Source organism: Sinocyclocheilus rhinocerous, unplaced genomic scaffold, assembly GCF_001515625.1.
Source record: "Sinocyclocheilus rhinocerous isolate Xijiao unplaced genomic scaffold, SAMN03320098_v1.1 scaffold2604, whole genome shotgun sequence".
Lineage (NCBI taxonomy): Eukaryota > Metazoa > Chordata > Actinopteri > Cypriniformes > Cyprinidae > Sinocyclocheilus > Sinocyclocheilus rhinocerous.
In genome coordinates this window covers 95,300-115,949 of record NW_015636063.1, presented here as the reverse complement: position 1 = coordinate 115,949, position 20,650 = coordinate 95,300, and the positions used below count along the sequence as shown (strand labels likewise).

Sequence of the window (20,650 nt, the reverse complement as noted above, 5' to 3'; positions counted from 1 at the left end):
AAGGTGCTTCAGCTAAATATTTAGTTTAGTGCAATGTACTTATTTCAGTTTTTTATTTTTAATAAATTTACGAAGTTGTGACAATTCTGTTTTTGCTTTGTCAGTATGGTGTATGGAGTGTAGATTGATGTGGAAAAAAGTAATTTAAAGAAGTTTATCATAAGGCAGCAACATAACAAAATGTAAAAAAAAAAAGAATACTTTCGCAAAGAACTGTATTTATCTTCCTAATATAGGATATTGAGAGTGATATTGATGGTGTATTGACAGCAATACTGTGCCAACCATTCACAGACAAAAAACTCACTTTTGAATCCCAAGAACTATGTACAAACATTTTTTTTTCTTTTTAACAGTGTCCAAGTCTTACAAAAGCAAGAACAGCTTCACTGCATTTCCAGTTGTCTTAAATGACACTGTTACCAAAACAACAATCCAGAACTTCCTGGCAACATCCCTATATCGTAAGGATGAATTTTCTACTGACAAACACCACTCATGTTTTATTTAGGAAATGAACAAGTATAGTATTATGTGTGATATTACACAATAAAAAAAAATCTTAAAAATCCAATAAAATCTGACTACAGCTAGACTTCACAATAAGTGAGTTACCTGACTGCACTTTCACACAGGACTAAATATAGGTCAGGAGTAGGGATGCAGCGATTAACCGGTTTCGCGATTAACCGCGCTTTAAAACGTCACGGTTAATTCATCGTAAAGGTTCCGCTAAACCGAGTGTTTCTGTTACACGGAACGGAACTGTTGCAGCTTGCGCAAAACGAAAAAAGTTACACTAGCGGTGCACCAGCTTAAAATGACGTGCTTATCAGAGGCACGGAGGCTACTGCATTAGATTCACTGTGACAGAGGGACCAAACAGCGAAGCTTTATTTCCACCAGAGAAATGCCTGTCGATAGTGTGGGACCATTTTGGGTACACCAAGAATGACCAGGGTGTCATTTAAATATTGCTGTAAAAAACTGCTGCTAAAGAGCGAATACATAAGGGATAATGCACGGCTTGCTGTACATTGAACGATTTTAATGCACGACGTGAAGGCAAGAACTATGGAAGCACGTTTCCATCACTGAATAAAAAATAAAAGTGGTAATTGCGAAAAAAAACAACTTTGTTTTCTCAGAATTGCGTGATATAAACTCGCAATTGCGAGTTAAAAAGTCATAATTGAGAGATATAAACTCGCAATTGCGAGACATAAAGTCGCAATTCTGAGAAATAAAGTCGGAACTGTGAGATATAAACTCGCAATTCTGACTTTTTTTCTCAGAATTGCATCACACAGGGTTGTCCCTGTTCTTTTGCTTCTCTCAGTTCCCCTTGTGGTTTGGGAGACACAGTCAATGAAAGATTTTATGTCTCAAAAAGTTTCTCGTGATCTTTGATGTCAGTGTTCCTCTGTCTGTGAGATCTGATGTTGTAGCTTCTGCTCACACCACCAGAGGGCACCATCCCCAATTACTCCTGACTAGGGATGCAACTATTTTAAGTATACTTTATGTAGCAAGTATACAAATATCAGTGTACTAGTAGTATACTTGTAAGTGTACTATTTCAATACTTCTTGGAGACTAAATTGGCCCACTTTCCAGTATATAAAAGTATACTTTTAAGTATACTTTAAGTATAACAGTAGTAAACTTTGAGTACACAACTAGTTTACATCAAAATGTTTAGTTTGTACTGCAACTATACTAAAAGTGAACTTATAGGTATACTGATAGTTTACTAATTAAATACTTGTAGTAGCATTTTTAGTACACTTTGAAGTATAGTCTCAGTAAACTACTGGTTTAGTAGTTTTATACTGCAAGTATACTTGTAAGTTTTCTTTAAGTGAACTTTACATCATACTTTAAGTATACTACTATGTCCCTATTTAGGTATTAATTTGTATATATTTTGTTATATGAATATCTGAACATACAAAACATCAAAAGAAAGAACAGGGTATCTGCTTGTAAACAAAAACATTTTTTTCTAGCTTCATGCATTCTTTTTTTAAACACTTGAATGTGGATAAGTTTCATAAATAAAAAATAAAGAAATAAACAACATTTTGAACAAAAAGCTGAAAAAAAGACTATGAATTGGATTCAGAACGATAATCAAAACGTAGATAGAGTCGATCAACACCCCAAAGCTTGACAGTTATTATTACCTCTTCATTGGTCGACATTACATCAACGTTACACAGTTTTGATGCTGTTTTATGTCTAATGATCGTGTTAGAATACATGTGGAAGCATCTGTTGTTTCGGTTTCTTCTTCACTTGTGTTTTTTGGAAATTCTGTACAGAAGATGTGTACTAGCGCCCCTTACAGTATAACAATGAAAACACGGATTCTAGGAGCACAAGTATAGCTCAAATATATTTAGACTTTTTCTAAGTAGGCTATAAGTCAAGTATACTTAAATATCATTTTAAGTATATTTCTGAGAAGTACATAAAGTCCATTTCTGAAAAGTACATAAAAAGTAGACTAAAAGTATACTTTCCTATGTTTTAGTTTAAAAGAAGTATACTAATAGTACACTTGAATAAACTTATTTTTCGTAAGGGAAGGAATCACATTTTTCTTGATCTTTTGAGATAAAAGATCATTGAACATTGAAAACAATTAAATACTGCAACTTTCAAAGTCAAAACTTCATCCTTAGTCAAAAAGAGCTTTTATTAACATGAAGGGGTGTTAACATTCATTCTGAACTTCTGCGGCTTCCTGATGACAGATGAAACTTTGAAACATTAACACTTGACCACATTTACACATCAATAACGCCTACTTGATTATGAAAAACTTCATAGTGTCAGTCACAGTGAGGTAATGAGGTCTTGAACGGATACCATTTATTTGTAACATATACAACTAACAAAACTGATGATTACAAAAATGATTAAAAATGATTACAAGTTTCTCCTGTGATTTTCGTTGTTATTTCTCCATGCTGGATGATCTTCTTTGCTTTCATTCTCATTAAAAGTGCTGCATTTTGATCCCTTCACCTCATTTCCCCTGACTTGCCATGACAGAAGACCAAACTGTCCAAAAGAACTGCTTCCTTCCTTAAGGACCACAACAAGGGAATTTTTAGATCTAGCCTACCTGACCCACTACCCAGACAACTGCATGTTTACTTTTTTATGTCGGACTCATCACTTCGACTAAAGCCAAGTTGTCTGGGGATGGCCCTCGAGGGACACTTCAGGAGTACTTGGAGTGGATACTCCTGCACTGTGAGTAATCCTTCACTGTGGGGGAGGAGGACGTCAACCTCCCAGAGCTCCCAAGTCCCAGTGGGAATACAAGTGGAATTAGACTGGACTGGGTGATTTACCTGGACAACACCAAGCCAGTTCCCGCCACCAATAGTCCGTAATCCCTTAGGCTCCTCCAGGTCTCTGGCTGCACCTCAGCCCTCCACCTCTTTGACTCCCCCGGGCTCTTCCTTCCCTCCGGGAGTTACTTGGAGTGGGTCCTCCTGCACTGTGGGGGAGGAGGATACCAATCTCCCAGAGTTCCCAAGTCCCAGTGGGACTGAGTGATAGAAGTGGAGTTAGATTAGACTGCATGATTGACCTGGATGACACTGAGCCAGTTCCCACCACCATGGTCCGTCATCCATCAGGCTCCTCTAGGATTGTTCCTCCCTCCAGCTCCGCCTTGGTCAATCATCACTCTGCCTCTGTCACTCTGCCACTGCACTTCCATGCCTCTGGCTGTACCTCAGCACTCCACCTCTTTGGCTCCACCGGGCTCTTCCTTCCCTCCGGCTCCTCCTTCATCCTCACTCATACCGGCACCGCCTCAGTCTGCCGAGCCCCTGGCTCCACCTTGGTCCTGCTAGCCTTCAGCTCTACATCGGCCCTCCAGACCAGCGGTGGGTCTCCACCTCTCCAGGCTACTCCTCAGTCAGTCATCCCCCTGGTTCCGCTTGGCCTCACCACCAAGACTCCACCCTGTTTCCTCCCTCCTTCGGCTCTGCCGTGGGCTCTACCATCACCAACTCCCCTGTGGCCTCTTCCACTGCCAGCTCCTCTGTGGTCTCTGCCAACACCATTTTCAGTTTCTGTTTTGTTTCCAGGACTTTTGGTTTGTATTTACTTCCTTGTTCCTGTGTTTAGTCCCTGCTTCCTTTGTTCCCATTTCTAGTTTGTTTCTGTGTTTACCTATAAGTAAATGAATACATCCCACATTCCTCATTGTTTCTAGTATATCTGGCCCTCATTCTGTTCAGGGGCCCGTTCTTCGTACGTTGCTAACTGCAAATGTAAAACAGGAGCTATATTGTCATGTGTGACTTTAATTTATTAATCAGAACTGATTTATTTAAAGTATCTCTATGACTGGGGGTTGAAAATTAACAGGTTTTTTTCTTTAGAATAAATTTGCATTGATGAATCGTGTACAATAAAACCAGGAAAAGTAAACTAGAATGATTGGCGAACTCAGCAATGAGGAGACTGCAGGATCCCAAATGGAGATTTTTTAATGTTATAATACAAACAAAAGTACACAAAACCAGGGACCAGGAAACATGGAAACAGAACTGAGCAAACTAAACAAAACCACCATGTACAAGACCTGACCAAAAACTCAGAAAACTCTGAATAGCCCTAGAGTTGTGGTCGACTTTGGCACAAGAATCATCTTGTTGTTGGATCTGTTGCTGTGTCTGAAATCACTCACTAGTTCACTCATTTTCTGATCCCTATACTGTGCACAGCAGTTGACTGCAGTATATCAGCAACGTGTGAACAAAATGAAGCGATGAATTCAGATACTGATGAACTACATCATGCATCCAAGCTGGAGTTGATGCAACTTCATCACACATTTAATCCTATTTTAAAACTTAAAACCTTTTTCCATGTGGCCTCAGAATCTTCAAGGTGCATTTTGGCAAAGCTCAGTTGTGACCGCATGTGGCCTTTATTTGAGGAGTGACTTTTCCCATATAAGCCACATTTGTGGAGAATTTGTGATATTGTTGATTTTTGATTTCTTTCATCCATTTTGGAGCGACATCCTGGGGTGCGTTTCCCAAAAGCATCGTTAGCTAACAATGGTAGTTAGTTCCATTGAAATCTATTGGTAACGACAGAACTTGCGACCATAGTTGCTTTTGGAAAACACACCCCAGATCCAGGATTGTGCTGTACCAAATACCTTCCACTTCTTAATAATAGACTTTACTGTGCTACTAGGCATTGATAAAGCCTTTGAAATGTTTTTGTATTCATCTCCTGACTTGTGCCTATCCACAACTTTATCCCGGAGATCTTTTGACAGTGCTTGCCACCCATAGCTGATTGTTTGCTTCAGTTAAAGACTGAAATTCTCCAGGAAAGCTCTTTTCATGCTGAGCTGATCAAAATGACCGTAGTAAAACTGTGGTTAAACAAATGCTAGTAATCAATATGCCAAAAAAAAAACATGGTTACTACACTTTTACTATAGTAAAACCATGGTTAATTTTTGTAAGGGATGTAATACAGATATATATTACTACAGTGATATTTCACCAGTCCGTTATTGCTGTGGAAAGAATCTCGCTTTTGGGGTTATGGATGGTCTGTTGAAAGTACCTTGTTTATGCTTTTACACTTTTAAATGTCATTTTAATGTTCGATGGCTGAAGGGTGAGTAGAATAATCTCATCTCATTGTACACAGTTAAAAAAAAAACGGTAGCGTGAATCTTTCACTGATTATTTACAGCTTAACGAAAGTTAAACCCATAATTTGTGCAAACCGTTATGGGGTGTAGGAATAAGGTGGATACTCAAGGGCTATAAAGACACAAGTGCAAACCATGAGGACCTAATGAGGGAAAGCAGGGACACAAGGCATCTACAAAGTCAACATAATAAGAACAGGACATACATGACATAAACAGGGTTGATGTTGATTTCATGTTGACTTTAATTACCACCCACACTGAAGTAGCTCTCAAACCTGCATTCATTTTGACGGGCAACATTAAGCTTCACCGGCATTAAAGCAAATAAATATATAAATGTGTGACTCTCACAGGCAGTACTGTGCGCTGAAGTGGTGATATATGCGAGCCATGATTGATTTTTTTGGACGCCTTGTGGGAGTGGGGAAGCTTCCAGAGGTCTCACATCAGGTGCATTAGTGTAATTGGCTTTGAGGGCGATAGAGTTCATCTTCCTCCACCATAAAACACATTCTCCTCACTGTGCTACTGACAAATACACATCCACATCATTCAATCTGGTATGTACAGACAGTTGCCAAATGTTCATCGCCAGACTCAATGTCAAACCTAAGGCAAGTATAGCTATTACTGTTATTAATATCTCTAAATTACCATATAAAACACCTCAAATCATTCAAAACACCAGACTTATCTCTGGTGACGAATGCAGGACACCCACATCTCAAAATCCAATCCACAAACAACGGATCAAAGTCCCCGCACTACATTATTTCATTTTCAATAATCTGTCACACCTGGACACATCACAATACAGAAGAAAACATCTGTCGCTACTTCAGTTTCATTGTGACTTAAGTGATGAACAATGGTGAACAATAAAACAGGTAAGAAAACAAAACCAAAGACTTACATTGAAATAGCGACCAGAGCTATAGAGACCAGCAAATCACAGAGACTCAATGGTGGACTCTTTTCATGCCAAGACAGCTATAATCAAACTAAAAACCCAGAGATGCATTTCCCAAAAGTATTGTTGCAACTATGCAAGTTCCGTCATTAGCAACACAGTTCAGCAGTGTTTTCCCGAAAACAACAATCTTTGCATTGCAAAGTCGACTTGTGATTAAAAGCATAGTTTCTTGTTAGTAGTACATGTGGACTTGAATAGATCATGCTCTTGAGCAAAAGCAAGCTAACATGCAGTACAATCTATATCTTTCGTTCCATAATCCATACATTTTGCGTCTATTTGTTTGTCGAGAGAATAAAAGTGTAATTTATGAAGATTGTGCATGTGTGAATGTGCTCTGGGGAACCCCAGAGAATGGCGCAAGAGAATCTACGATTGAATCAAACATCTGTAAACAAAGCAAATGGAGAACAAATATAGCGAAGTAGCCATCAGACAGCATGTTCGTTATTTACAGCAAAAATCCGACATTAATTCGATTTCAAATCGTTATTACTCCACCTGCATAATGACATTCTGGTTGAACCAGTGAACCAGTGTTGTTCGAACAACGGATGTGCGACAAAGTAACAGTTGTGAGTAGTAAATTTCTCTAATTTTAATTTTAATATAAATTTTATCCCTAGAAATTGAAAAAAAAAAATGCATTAGTGTTACTGGCCTTCATTCATAGTAGGCCACTTAGTAGTGTTTTATTAAACAAATATCGAAAAAATAAATATTTAAAAAATGTATAGATATAGCCTATGTATGAATATGTGTGTATACGTCTTTAAACATTTGTGCTGTCAAAAATGTCAGTCATCTCATCCAACCCTTTTTCTTTATCAATTAATTCTACACCCCAGGCTTCTAAATTTTTTCACTACAATCTCAAAGCAACAAAAAAAAACACAAGTTGTGTAGGTGCTCACCATTGTTACCGTATCGTGGGCAGATACAGGCTTGTTCTCCACATGGTCAATGTTTTGCAGGAAGTTGACATCTGATTGCCTCTGTGAAGTTCTCTGGAAATGGGATTCTAGAAACACTGCAGGCATCAGCTTAGCCACCCGTCCACGAGACTGCGCCTGGAGCAATTCCTTATTAAATTCTAAAGCCTTTTCCTGACTGAGAACACCCATGTGCTGGTACACGGGGCCAGTCATTCTATTAGCCATGCGCCGATGCGGAATCTGATAAACTTCATCGTCCACAGAGATGCCTCCTGAAATTTAGACAAACAGAGTTTCACATCATAGTTGTTACTATATAATGACTGGAATAGTCTACTGACCAATTACAATGCAGGATGTCAATTGTCCATTTTATATAATATTGTTTTTGCATATTGAACAAAACTTCAGTTGGCTTGTTTTGTACAGCAAATATGTACATGAAAAAAAGTACATAGCTGAATAACTCAACTTCAATAAGTCAAAATTTGAATGAAACCAGACTTAGCCTCCAACCATTCTGAAGAACTCCAAACCATCTGAGTGTAAGAATGTAAAACACCGAGTGATCATGCATAAAGGGAATGGATATTGATGTCCAATACAAACATAAAACTTGGACCACTTGGAGCCAAGAAAATGAGAAACCTGAGAATCCAAAGGAGATAAATGACCTTCACTCTTAAAAATAAAGGTTATTTTTTGGCATCTATGGTTCCATGAAGAACCTTTAACATCCATGGAAACCTTCTAATACACAAAATGTTCTAAAAAATGTTTTTTTTTTTTAATTCCCGGGTTATTATAATGTTCTTCATATTAAGGGGGGGGGCATTTTAAGAACTGTTCACTGAAAGGTTCTTTAGGGGAACCCAAAATAGTCCTTCTATGGCATTGTTGTGAAAACCCTGTTTTAGAACCTGTTTTAAGAGTGTTGATGGACCCAAAGATGACAATAAATGCGGCTTATGGGATAGCTAACTCCAAAATGTAAAGTCTGTCATGATTTACTTATCATCATGCCCTTCCAAACCAGCTTGCCCTTCTTTTTTTAATGCATATCCTGTCCACAGAGAATGGGTCTGTCAAGCTCAAAAATGACAAAAAAGCGCCAGCGACGAAGATTAGAAGTAAATAACAACTTAAATTGTGGCCTGTTCCTCACACAAAAGCTATCATATGACTTCAGAACACTTGAAATATAGCGCACAAGTACTATTATAATTTTATAATTATCATATCATTTATAATATATTTCTCCTTTTGCATTCCATGGGAGAAAGAAAGATGATGAACATCTATTTTTGTCAGTCTGGAAGAGACAAGGTCAAGAAGCAGGAGATGTAAATAGATAGATGTATGGATAGATCTATTCATTTATCTATCTATCATGTAAATGGATGAACATTTTGATAAAAGATAGCACAGTTCAACACACTGTAAAAAATATTTTTTTTTTCCATTGATGATTAGAGTATGTACAAATTTTCACTTCACATTTTCACATTGAATTCATTGTGTTCCTTGCTGTTTCTTTGTCATTGTGAAATTTGCTAGCAATTTCTGTTTGAAAATTGTTTCTACAACAATTTTTAGTGCACTCAAGTCAGTCTAAATAAATAACTACTGCAAATGATCAAATATGGTTATGTTGATTAAGTGCTTGATAAGTGACGATGTATTTAAGCCTGTTATAAGAAGCATAACCGTAATTATGGTGTGTAACCACATGCAATATCAACTACAGTAATGCTGTATGAGCATACACAGCCACAAGACAACCTAATAATGAACATGCTGTAAAAATGAATATGTCTCTGTAGCCTACCTGATCTAAGCTTCAGAAAGGACTGTATATGGGTGCATTATTATTCATTATAGCGCTGGCAAGAAATGTTGAATAAACAAACATTTCCCTGTCGAATAAAGGTCCGTATATTTCACTTTGTTCTATGATCCTCATTGTTTATTGGTTTTATTTACCTCTTCAAATGATCCCATTGCCCATATTATTAAACTCACATTATGACAAATAAACGCCCAGTTCACTCATTACAATAGCAAATAAGGAAATTATTATAGCAGGAATTAAAACAAACACACGATATGGATATTGTTTTTAGCCTCACCTGTGACGTGCAATCCAATCAATGAAGAAATAACGACTAATGCCGTGTTCACGAACATGATTCTTCTTCTTGTATTACAAATACATTATGGCTTTATGAAGATCAGTCGAGGCTACAGTGTCTCTATGGTTAAGACACTGAAACGATGACTGTTTAACACAATAATTCTGCATCTGCTGAGGATCATACACCCCGATGTGTCTCTCTAGCGCTGAGAGGATCCATTTGGAGAATCGATTCGCTTGGTTGATTCATTTCAAAGAACCAATTCAGACGCCGTCGCCGATCCATATCGATATCCATACTAGAACATAAATAGTGCATTTTTACACATACAGACCTCGCGGAATAAGGCAGCTTTTTCTGAATTAATCCCACTATTAATCTCAGCTGTGTTCTATATTTAGTAGATATAGTATTTAGTAAATACTAGTTTTTTTCGTATTCAAACATCCACGCACCTAACAAACAAAGTTTATTTAGTCCAGTGATTCACACTGGACGCTCTGCGATCCTATTCGAATGAATCTTAAGAACCGGATCGGATAAACGATTTGTTCGTGAATCACTAGTTCTCATAAGAGAAAATGAGTAGGTGGAGAAAAAACACAAGCTTGATTTGCCAATGTGAACACACTTATAGGTAGCATGGAGACATTAAAAATATTATAGAATGACCCAATTAAATTCCCTCAATGAATGAATAGATCTGCACATCTTAAATCATTTATTATTAGGCTATTGGTTGTAGTAGTGGTAGTAGTAGTATATACTATTTCCTGCACTAGATTATAAAAAATCCCATTCTTTAATTAAAACATTTTTTCAGCCACAGTTCAGGTCATCCAGGCTGTTTGAACTTAATATGCCTATACTTTACTTAGTATGCTATAACTTATTGGATTTGATCATCGCAAGCACCAAGAAGAGCAGGCAACTTGTAGGCAAGGTTTTGTCAAGCCATTGTTCAGAATCTGATGACAAGCTGATAATATTGTTTATTGCCTATGTCGTCCCATATCTCTGTCTCATAATGCTGCAATATAATGGCAATATAATTAAATTCTTAATCACAGAGGATGAGTTTATTCATTGTGGTAGGTGGATGCTGTTTGCTTAGTTATGTCAAAAGGCTTGATTCTATCAGATCTCTAATCCCAAGGCACCAAAAACGTAAAAGCTTTGTAGATATTAAAGCGGTCTTGCTAGAAATGTGGCCCTTTGATTGTCAGCATCACTTGGATCTTTGTGTGAAACCTTTTAGAGATCAGATTTGATCAAGGATAGACCAATAGAGCGCTCCTCCTCTATAAAATGTGTTGGGCTTTAATAGAACATGAATCAGACAAATTAAATTAGATAGATAGATAGAAATTGTATTTTTAGTTATTTTAGTACAAACTAAATGAAAATGAGAAATGCTGCCTTGGCAACTAGCTGAAAAAATAAGTTGATATTTTATTTGTTAATGTTTGTTTCAACGTTTTCCAGTTTTGGCGTTAACAATAACAATCCTGTTTCAGTTTCCCTATATGAATCTCCTCAAGCACGCCTCACCGCCATCTTCAAAACCTCATAAACACCTTGTCATCATAAACATCAAACATCATTAAATCCTCAATTTTTGACTCATACACTCTTAAGAGGATATATGTTATTTGTTCTTTTCTTAAACAATTCAGATCTGCCAAGTCAGTCTCGCTGCTGTGTCGTCTTGTGGCAAACATGCAGCTCTCTGCTGTTGCCATGGTAATCTGATGTATGACATTCACCATGCAGCAACAAGCAGCCCTGCCAAAATGCATCGCCCAAAATAGACCTGATGTATTTTATGTGATTAGTCGGAGGGTAACGGCACTCTTGCAGCTGAATCCATCTTGGATCTGCAATGGTTTGAAAGCCCTTCTGACTGCTCTTCATTTCTGGACAGTGATCTTAACAAGCAGCTTATACAGTATGTATAGATATTTTACAAATTCAACATCAAATTTTTTAAAATTAGATTTAAAAAGTAACAGACAAAAGACTTAAAAAGTCATATTTTAGTAGATTAGCCTATTAAAATTAATTAATGTTAAAATAATTTAAAATTAAAAAAGTATATGTTACTAGTTTAGTCTACTATATTATTATTTTAATCAGTTGTTATATTCCCATAACTCTTTCATTTTGATTAATATATATTTTAAACTAAGCAATAAAGCACACACTTGAATGCATGTTAGTTTACTAAGAGTTGATGTTTGACAGTCGATCAACAAGAATATAAGCCGTTCATAAGCATTTCTCCTGTTTAATTATTTTAACTTATTTATATTTTCACATGGAATATGTCAGTTTAGCACTGGCGAATTATATGGTATCTGCTGCGTTTAAAAGTCATATGACGTTCTAGCAACTGCTGTCACTTCTGAAAATACTAAAATAATCAGTTGATAGAATGGAAATAAACATCGAAATGGGAGGGGCTTAATGGCCCGGATGTTATCCCTGATTGGTCGGAGATGTTGTTTTTAAATAAATAGTAATCTAAAGAATGATTTTTACATTTTTAATTTAAATGTTTAAATGTCCATTTAAGTTCATAATTGCTATTATTCAGTTGCAAATCTCTTGTCCAGATCACGGTTATCACGTGGTTTCTGTAAAAAAAAATTCTGCACCGATCAGGATGGACCAATCACAGTCGGCTTTGATCACCTGTTGGCTTTTGGTAAAGCATTTTTACAGAGAATGTTGAAGCGGATTTACGTGTATATTTAGATCAGTTAATGCTTTTTAAACAACATATTTAATATGGTTGTAAATTTTAGCACACAAATGTCTGCAGGCAAAAAATAAAATGTCCTGATGATTGCAGCTCAATGGATGAATGACGTGCTTGGGCCACCGCGCGCCCCCTGCAGGAATAGCCCGTGTGTGTGTGTGTGTGTGTGTGTGTGTGATAGGAAACAGCTAATCTGACCGTGTCGATCACCTGACCCCCCAATCCGTAACGTCACAGAGCGGAACGCCATTAGATTGATGGCAGAGCTTCATCAGGAGTGAATCAGTGTTTAATAGAGGAATCAGCGCGAAGACTTCATGCGAGGCGCGGATCGGTGGCTCTTTGTGTGTGTTGCTGTCATCTGTGGATCTCTATGGCTGCTGTGATCGGCTAGGTGCTCGAGTCAGGCTTTGTTTTTGTGTCAGGCAAAGAGTTTGGGCATGGCGGCGGCTGGAGGGAAGACGTACTCGTTCAAGGTGGTGCTGCTGGGGGAGGGCTGCGTCGGCAAAACATCGCTGGTGTTGCGATACTGCGAGAACAAATTCAACGACAAACACATCACCACCCTTCAGGTGAGAGAGTCAAAGCTACAGTGAATCCGATTCGATCTGTCCATTACATGTGTGACTCCGTCTTCACTCGTTTATTTGTGGTTTCATGCGTAATATAAATAAACACATTTTGAGCGTTTTGTCGGTTTATTAAACGATTTATTAGCTTAAGTTGTTTTGCTCTCAAGTTTGTAATTCTGTTTCGTTTTCATTGTAGCACTAGATTATGGCCTATATAGTGATAGATCATATAGCACTACAGTAGTACAATAATACAGTAACTACAATATATAATTAACTTGCTGTATACTGTAATTACTGACTGTATATAGTAATGTATGTAATAAACTATATAAAAATACATACGATTTTTTAACATGAAATATCAACCAGTGGCCTGCAGTGTGACATGCTAAATGCTATTCTTTCATTTTTAATGCACACAATTTGACTAATTTTTGCATGATTATTATGCTTGCAGTTTTTCATGTTACCACATGGAATTGTTGTACTTTTTGTACTACAAATCTTTGTAAACATTCACATACATTTAACCCCAAGTCTTGATGTGGGCGCTAACTTAAAGGCAGAGTAAGTGATTTCTGGTAGCCAATGTTGATATTTGAAATCACCAAAACAAACACGCCCCACATGATGTAGCCCAGCGGTTAATCCAGTCCTCGCGCCAGCTCGTTAGAAGTGAGCTACGTGCATGAACTGTGTTCCGATCGATATGATCCCTACACAGTGTTCATTGCTCCCTACTCCCTGAGCGGGGTAAATCCGTTGAAGTTTACTTCACTTCGGAACATGGGCTGGAATTGGGAACCTGATGTAGCCTATTGTAGTAATGTTGTCTCTGGTCTGTGAGTGTAAATGCGTTCAGGGGGCGTGGCTTTGGACGGCGAATGCAGGGAGGGTGGGACGTTCGCTTTCAGTGCTATCAGGCTAAAGTTAGCATTTTCCAAGATCTCCTATTGCACCTTTAACGTCCAAGTTATTCATCAACAACTTGCATATGTTCGGTTAGGGGAAGCTTTCTGTCCTTTCTACTTTGTAATTTTTCTCTTTTTCATAAGAACCAAAACATTTAATTTATTTGTGATTTATGCACACACAAAATATTGTCACTAATATCTGTTTATGAGAAGTGACAGAATGAAGATCAGAAAATGTCATTAACTTCTGGATTTTACATAATTACCAAATGTACCCAAAGTTATTTGACTGCTAGTTAACTTTAGTTAGTTATTGCATCATTAACAACAACACACATAATATATATACATGTATACAAAAAAAAAAAATAGTCCATGTCACACATTGTTCAAAACTCCCTTGAATGATGCTATAATGAGATCTTTATTACAGAACATGTGATAAATGTTTTCTCATACAGTACACCACCGTTCAGAAGTTTGGGGTCACTCAGCAATACTTTATATGAGGATAAATACAGTAAATACAGTAATTATGTAATGTATCATATAAAAAACATTAACAAATATACTAACTTTTTTATATTAAAATATTTTGAAATGGAATTTGTTCCTGTGATAGCAAAGCTACATTTTCAGCAGCCATTACTTTAGTGTTTAGTGTCACATGATCCTTCAGAAATCATTCTAATATACTAAATTTATGCTAAAGAAACATTACATATGGAGAAAACAGTTGCCTTGATAACAGGTAACGTGGGTGTTATCTGTTATTGAGGCAAAGGGTGTGCATATATTATTTTATGAAACTTTAAATATATATTTACAGGCTTAGTTTACCCCAATTTTCACCCTCATATTGTTCCAAACCTAGATGGCTTTTTTTTTCCAATGGTAACTAAAATTGTTTGGTTACAAACATTCTTCAAAATATCTTTCTTTGTGTTCTGCAGAAGAAAGAAAATTATACAGGTTTAGAACAACATGAGGGTGAGTGAATTCTGGCAGAACTTTCATTTTGGGTGAACTATCCCTTTAAAGGGGTCATATGATGCTGCTAAAAAGAACATTATTTTGTGTATTTGGTGTAATGAAATGTGTTTATGCGGTTTAAAGTTAAAAAAACACATTATTTTCCACATACTGTACATTATTGTTTCTCCTCTATGCCCCGCCTTTTTGAAACGCGTCGATTTTTACAAAACTAATCGGTCTGAAAAGCGAGGTGTGCTCTGATTGGCCAACTATCCAGTGCGTTGTGATTGGCCGAATACATCAAGCGTGAGACGGAAATGTTACGCCCCTACCATACTGTATTTCCGTATGTCCCGGCGCGACGAGACAAAAACATTAAAACCCATTACAAACGAAGCATTTGTTGCATCCAGTGGGGACATAATTACTGATTATAATGACTTATACTGTCTTTTTACGCATTGCGTTGCATTGCGCCGCGTAAACATAAAACCATGTCTGCATTTGGACATCGGAGAAATGACAAACAACAAGCGCTACTCTAACACTGCCCAAAACTCACGTTTGAATCATCAGTGGCAAATGATAAAAGAAAACATACTTACGCGAGTCAGAACTGCCGGCATTTTAGTCTAACGTAACTCTCCCAGGATCAGTAAACAGTCCTCCATAAAATGTGCCGGCGATCCACAGCACTAAGTTGATGTATTCCCTCAGCGACCAGCACAGATCAGCTCTAGGCATAACGAAGCGGATATCGTCCTCTTTTGAAAGACCAAACAAAGTAGTTTCGCTTTCACAACGAAAAACACAGCGGCCTAGCGTGAGCGAAAGCCCCGGCTTAGCCTGAGCTGAAGCCGGGCAAGAGTGAGCTGAGGGCTACTCTACACTGCTCAAACCTCGCGTTTGAATCGTCAGTGGCAAATCCTTTAAATGAAAACGTACTTACATGAGTCAGAACTGCCATTTTAGTCTAACGTTACTCTCCCAGGATCAGTAAACAGTCCTCCATAAAATGTGCTGCACACATCTGATTATTTGGGTTGAAGTGTTCTGGAACAGTGTTGTAAATACAACTTAACCACTGATTTGTAGTCGTGTCCTTTTTTGGAAGACCAAACAAAGTAGTTTCGCTTTCACAATGAAAAACACAGCGGCCTAGCGTGAGCGAAATCCCCGGCTTAGCCTGAGCTGAAGCCGGGTAAGAGTGAGCTGAGGCGGCGGGGCGGTCCCGGCGGTCCCGGCAAAAGGAGCGGTGAAAACGGTGAAAGCCAATCCGGCGATCCACAGCACTAATTCCCTCAGCTCCCTCAGCGACCAGCACAGATCAGCTCTAGGCATGAAGAAGCGGATATCGTCCTCTTTTGGAAGACCAAACAAAGTAGCTTCGCTTTCACAACGAAGCACACAGCGTCTTCAGGACATGGCGGCAGCGGCAACAATACTACAGTGAGAATAAAAGTTACGCCTTCTTTCTTTGCGTGAACATTTGGGCGGCGTTATGCAAATCTTCCCACATAGTGAGGTAGATATGTGGGGGCGTGTTCGAACGAGCCGTTTTAGGTAGGTGTGGCTAACTCTTAACTTTTATAAAGAATATCTCTTTGCGGCGGCAACAATATTACAGCGAGAATAAAAGTTACTCCTTCTTTCTTTGTGTGAACATTTGGGCGGTGTTATGCAAATCTTCCCACATAGTGTGGTAGATATGTGGGGGCGTGTTCGAACGAGCCGTTTTAGGTAGGTGTGGCTAACTCTTAACTTTTATAAAGAATATCTCTTTGGATTTGAGACTTTAGTCTTTGCAACTTTACAGATCTTCTTTATGCACCAAGAGCTTGTAACACTCTAAAGAGAAAGGAAAAAATGAAATCGCATCATATGACCCCTTTAAATAAGCAGTATGACAGCTGTTATGAGAGCTATGTATTTTTTTTTGTTTTGAAATGTCTGTAGTATAAACCCAACATTAAATACAATGAAAGTCCATCAACGTTTTCATCAGTGTGGTTACTGTGGAATGAGGATGGACTTGTAATAGTTCATCCTTGTTACTGTGTAACAGACTATAAAACATACAGAAAAGGCAGCTGTGACCTTGACGTAACACTCTGAAACCTGTTACATGTTATCAGTAAACTTTTCCAAGGCATGTTTATCCATGTTTATATTACACATGCTTATAAATGTTTTTGAACATTACAGTAGGGTGTCTGAGCTGCTATGTTTAAATGACTTTAGATTACTATAGCAGTAAGTGGCACATCAAATGAGATTTCCGAAGTTGGAAATGTGAATCTTGAGAATTAATAGCAATTTATGCCTTTGTTTGCAGGCATCATTCCTCACGAAGAAGCTCAACATCACAGGAAAGAGAGTAAATCTGGCTATATGGGTGAGTCACACATGTTGCACAATATGAATGTAGCACTTGTGTAGGGGTTTATCTTGAATAAAAGATTAAGCAAAGTCTGTGTTTTGGATAGATGTTGAAATCTGGTGCTGTTCACATTCTATTTCTCTTATTTAATGAGAAGGTAAGATTGGATGTTTTTCCAAGATATTATTTTAAGTGGATTGTTAAAAGTGAACGTTACCAGAAAATGGAGCCCGGTGATTGGAGGCCATGTTGGCTGTATAGGAAAGATGTTTCAGAAGCGAAGCAAATTACATTTTATTTTGCTGAACTATATAATATGTTTTGATAAAAGATTAATTATTTTCTTCGTAAATGATTCACACTCAAACCTGGAACATGTTTTAAAAAAGTAAATGGGGACAGTTTTGCTTTCACATTAACTAATTTATTGACTTCAGAGTCAAGAGAGTCAAACACAATAATGCTCAAAGTGTCAGATTTGTGCTTTACTTCCAAGAAGGGGTGGGCGGATAGATCCTAATATCGATAGTATCGTTATCAACGTTGGTATTGGTATCGGATCGATACTTTAGGTTAAGTTTCTTTCCTCTACGCTTAGTACATTGCTCCCGCTTCATCAAAGAGTAGACATGTCTGTGTGTGTATATACGCTGCTCCTTTCACAACTTGTATGCACATATTGCTCCTCCTGTTCTGCTGTATTTTGTTGTCATGCCATCACATGACTTGGTGGCGCCAAACACATGTAGACACTTTTGGCTGCAGTAGGGCTGCACGATAAATCGCATGCGATATTTAACGCGCATCTTGTCAGTAAAGCCGGTTCTTTAATCAGCGGTAAATCTCCATCACCTGCGGGCTTTCACATGGATCAGCATTAACTACACAGAGCCGTTGTTCACTGACAAGCTGCGCAAAACCACGATCATATTTTGCGCATGTTTTGCGCAGCTTGTCGGTGAACAACGGCTCTGTGTAGTTAATGCTGCTCCATGTGAAAGCCCGCACGTGATGGAGATTTACCGCTGATTACAGAATGGCTTTACTGACAAGATGCGCGTTAAATATCGCATGCGATTTATCGTTCAGCCCTAGGCTGCAGTAAATGAGAGATGGAATGGCAGATGGAATCGCTACATTGGCAACAGCACTTACACAAATACATGAAAAAAAAACACGAAAAAGAGAACTCCGAGCTGCAAAAGAAATGAAGAGGGGAGGAGGGAAATCCTTCACATACACAGTATATATTTTTTATAAACTGTATACCGAATCTGGCCTTTTTATAATCACTGTTTTCGTCCATTAAGCCACATTAAGCGTTTTCTTTAAAATGGTTTTCTATGAGAGGAAAACGCTTAACTTGCAATTTAGCACGTTGCATTCATATAGGCTCATCTGCTTGCAATAGTAAGGTGTATACTGAGTTTGGTCTTAAAGGGGTCATATGATGTTGCTAAACGAGTAAGAAAGCTTGGAGGCAAGGCATATCTTGATGTCAAATAAAATAAATAAATTACACAGTTTAAATAAAGTAAAAATCAGCAAACAATGTGGAACCAATTAAATAAGAAACGAATGTTTAAAAAAACTTCCAAAATCACTTTAGATAAACGGCAAAAGTCAACAGGCTTTTCAAAATCCAATATACTGCCAAACAGGCACTTTTGCATTTCGTTTCGAAACTAAATCATCTGCTATCGTCTTGTCTGTCTCACCCCACTCTTCTTGTCAGTCAGCTCGACTCACTCTCCTCACTGGATAAATTAAATCTGATCTGTGTGATGCGACTGTCGTTCGGCACGCTGCATTGAGCAGCCACGTTCAGTTTTTAATTGTAGTGTCTGTTCTTTTACTGAACTAAATAATTTTTATTACTATAAAAAAATAAAAACGACGGTGGGGGTCGGTGCTGCGGTGGGCAAGTGGCGTAACCGGTGTTGCGGCTTAACAACGGTATCACCGTCAGCACAGTCTATCGCGGCAAGCCTACTTATGGGCCTAAATGCCTTTATTATGCCTCAAATTTTTGATTTTTCTAATATTTTGTTCTGAAGAAAGATAAACATGTATAGTGAGGAGAGCCAAAATATTAATTGTCACAGAGACATTAGCAATCTTTGTTGCATTATGTGCCAATGGTGAGCATTCAAAAGGTTTGCATGCCTGTAACTCAAGAAGTATTAAAGATATCTTAATGCCCTATTAGATATTGAGTCTTAAAAACTTTCCTTTTGGCATCTTCATTTTTAATGCCATATATGGTTCATTTCCAGAGATATTGGAATTTCAATATGGCTCTAGGTGTAAATTATAATTTACAGATTCAGAGCCTGTAATTTGGCTCTGAATCTCAGGTGAAAATTGTCATTTTGACCCCCCTCTGCAAAATAGTGGATTACTCATCTGTGACATTAAATAATTTTGCTTTCATCGCTTTACATGTTTATCTTTCTTCAGAAAAAAATATTAGCAGAATCAAAAATTTGAGCCGGGGACCTCTGGTTGAGTTGACATGGAAAGACCCTATTTATTTCCATCTCGAATCAGGGTCCAGTTGCCTAAACTTAGCCTCTATGTTAAGTTAGTCAAGGAGTAATTCGTCTTGTTTTTGGATTCAAGATAGACCAATCTATGTTGTTATGTAACTGTGACTTAAACAAGTTATAACCAGTCTTGAAGAAAAAAATTTGCTGACTAACTTGTAAGACTAGTCTAAGCCTTTTATGCAACTGGCCACAGCTCAGTACTTTTAGCCCTCCTCCACCCCAGCACCACCTGTCTAGGTCTGCTATAAGGGTTTGTCCCTACTTTACCTAGCAGTAGCAAGTATTCCAATTAGAGCCCGACCGATATGGTTTTTTTGGGGGCCGATACCGATATTAAGGAGTAAAAAAAGACCTATACTGATATATCGGCCGATATTCTTTATGTGTAGGCTATTTTATAGTACAGTATAGTCAAAAGTTTGGACACACTTCCCATTCGTGTGTCCAAACTTTTGACTGGTACTGTATATAGAATACAGTATATAGCCTACATAAACAGAATATATATATATATATATATACATAAACACATTTTTTGCAATGATAGTGTATATATATATATATATGTATATGTATGTGTGTATATATATATATATATATATATGTATATGTGTACTGACCTGTTTTTTATTTATTCATCAAAAATAAGACAAAATCCATGAAATTCCGCGTTGCTATGCGTTTTAAACGAACACTAACTAGTGTAAATGTAGCCTAACAGATGTGTAAACTGAAGACTATTT

General features: G+C 37.7%; 2 protein-coding genes across 2 annotated transcripts in view; one reads left to right on the top strand and one right to left on the bottom strand.

The window, feature by feature from the left end:
- Positions 1 to 9,927, bottom strand: part of LOC107747646 (tyrosine-protein phosphatase non-receptor type 5-like) — a 34,297-nt gene extending 24,370 nt beyond the window's left edge. The window contains exons 1-2 of the mRNA XM_016562239.1: positions 9,748 to 9,927; positions 7,598 to 7,890 (exon numbers count right to left, since the gene is read on the bottom strand). Of these exons, the coding sequence (XP_016417725.1) occupies positions 7,598 to 7,890; positions 9,748 to 9,805 (351 nt within the window). The 5' untranslated portion in view covers positions 9,806 to 9,927. The remainder of the gene's footprint in view (positions 1 to 7,597; positions 7,891 to 9,747) is intronic.
- A 2,764-nt stretch (positions 9,928 to 12,691) lies between these two features.
- LOC107747645 (ras-related protein Rab-21-like) overlaps positions 12,692 to 20,650 on the top strand; it is a 15,499-nt gene continuing 7,540 nt past the window's right edge. Inside the window, exons 1-2 of the mRNA XM_016562238.1 lie at positions 12,692 to 13,086; positions 17,314 to 17,373. Coding sequence (XP_016417724.1) covers positions 12,955 to 13,086; positions 17,314 to 17,373 — 192 coding nt within the window. The 5' untranslated portion in view covers positions 12,692 to 12,954. The remainder of the gene's footprint in view (positions 13,087 to 17,313; positions 17,374 to 20,650) is intronic.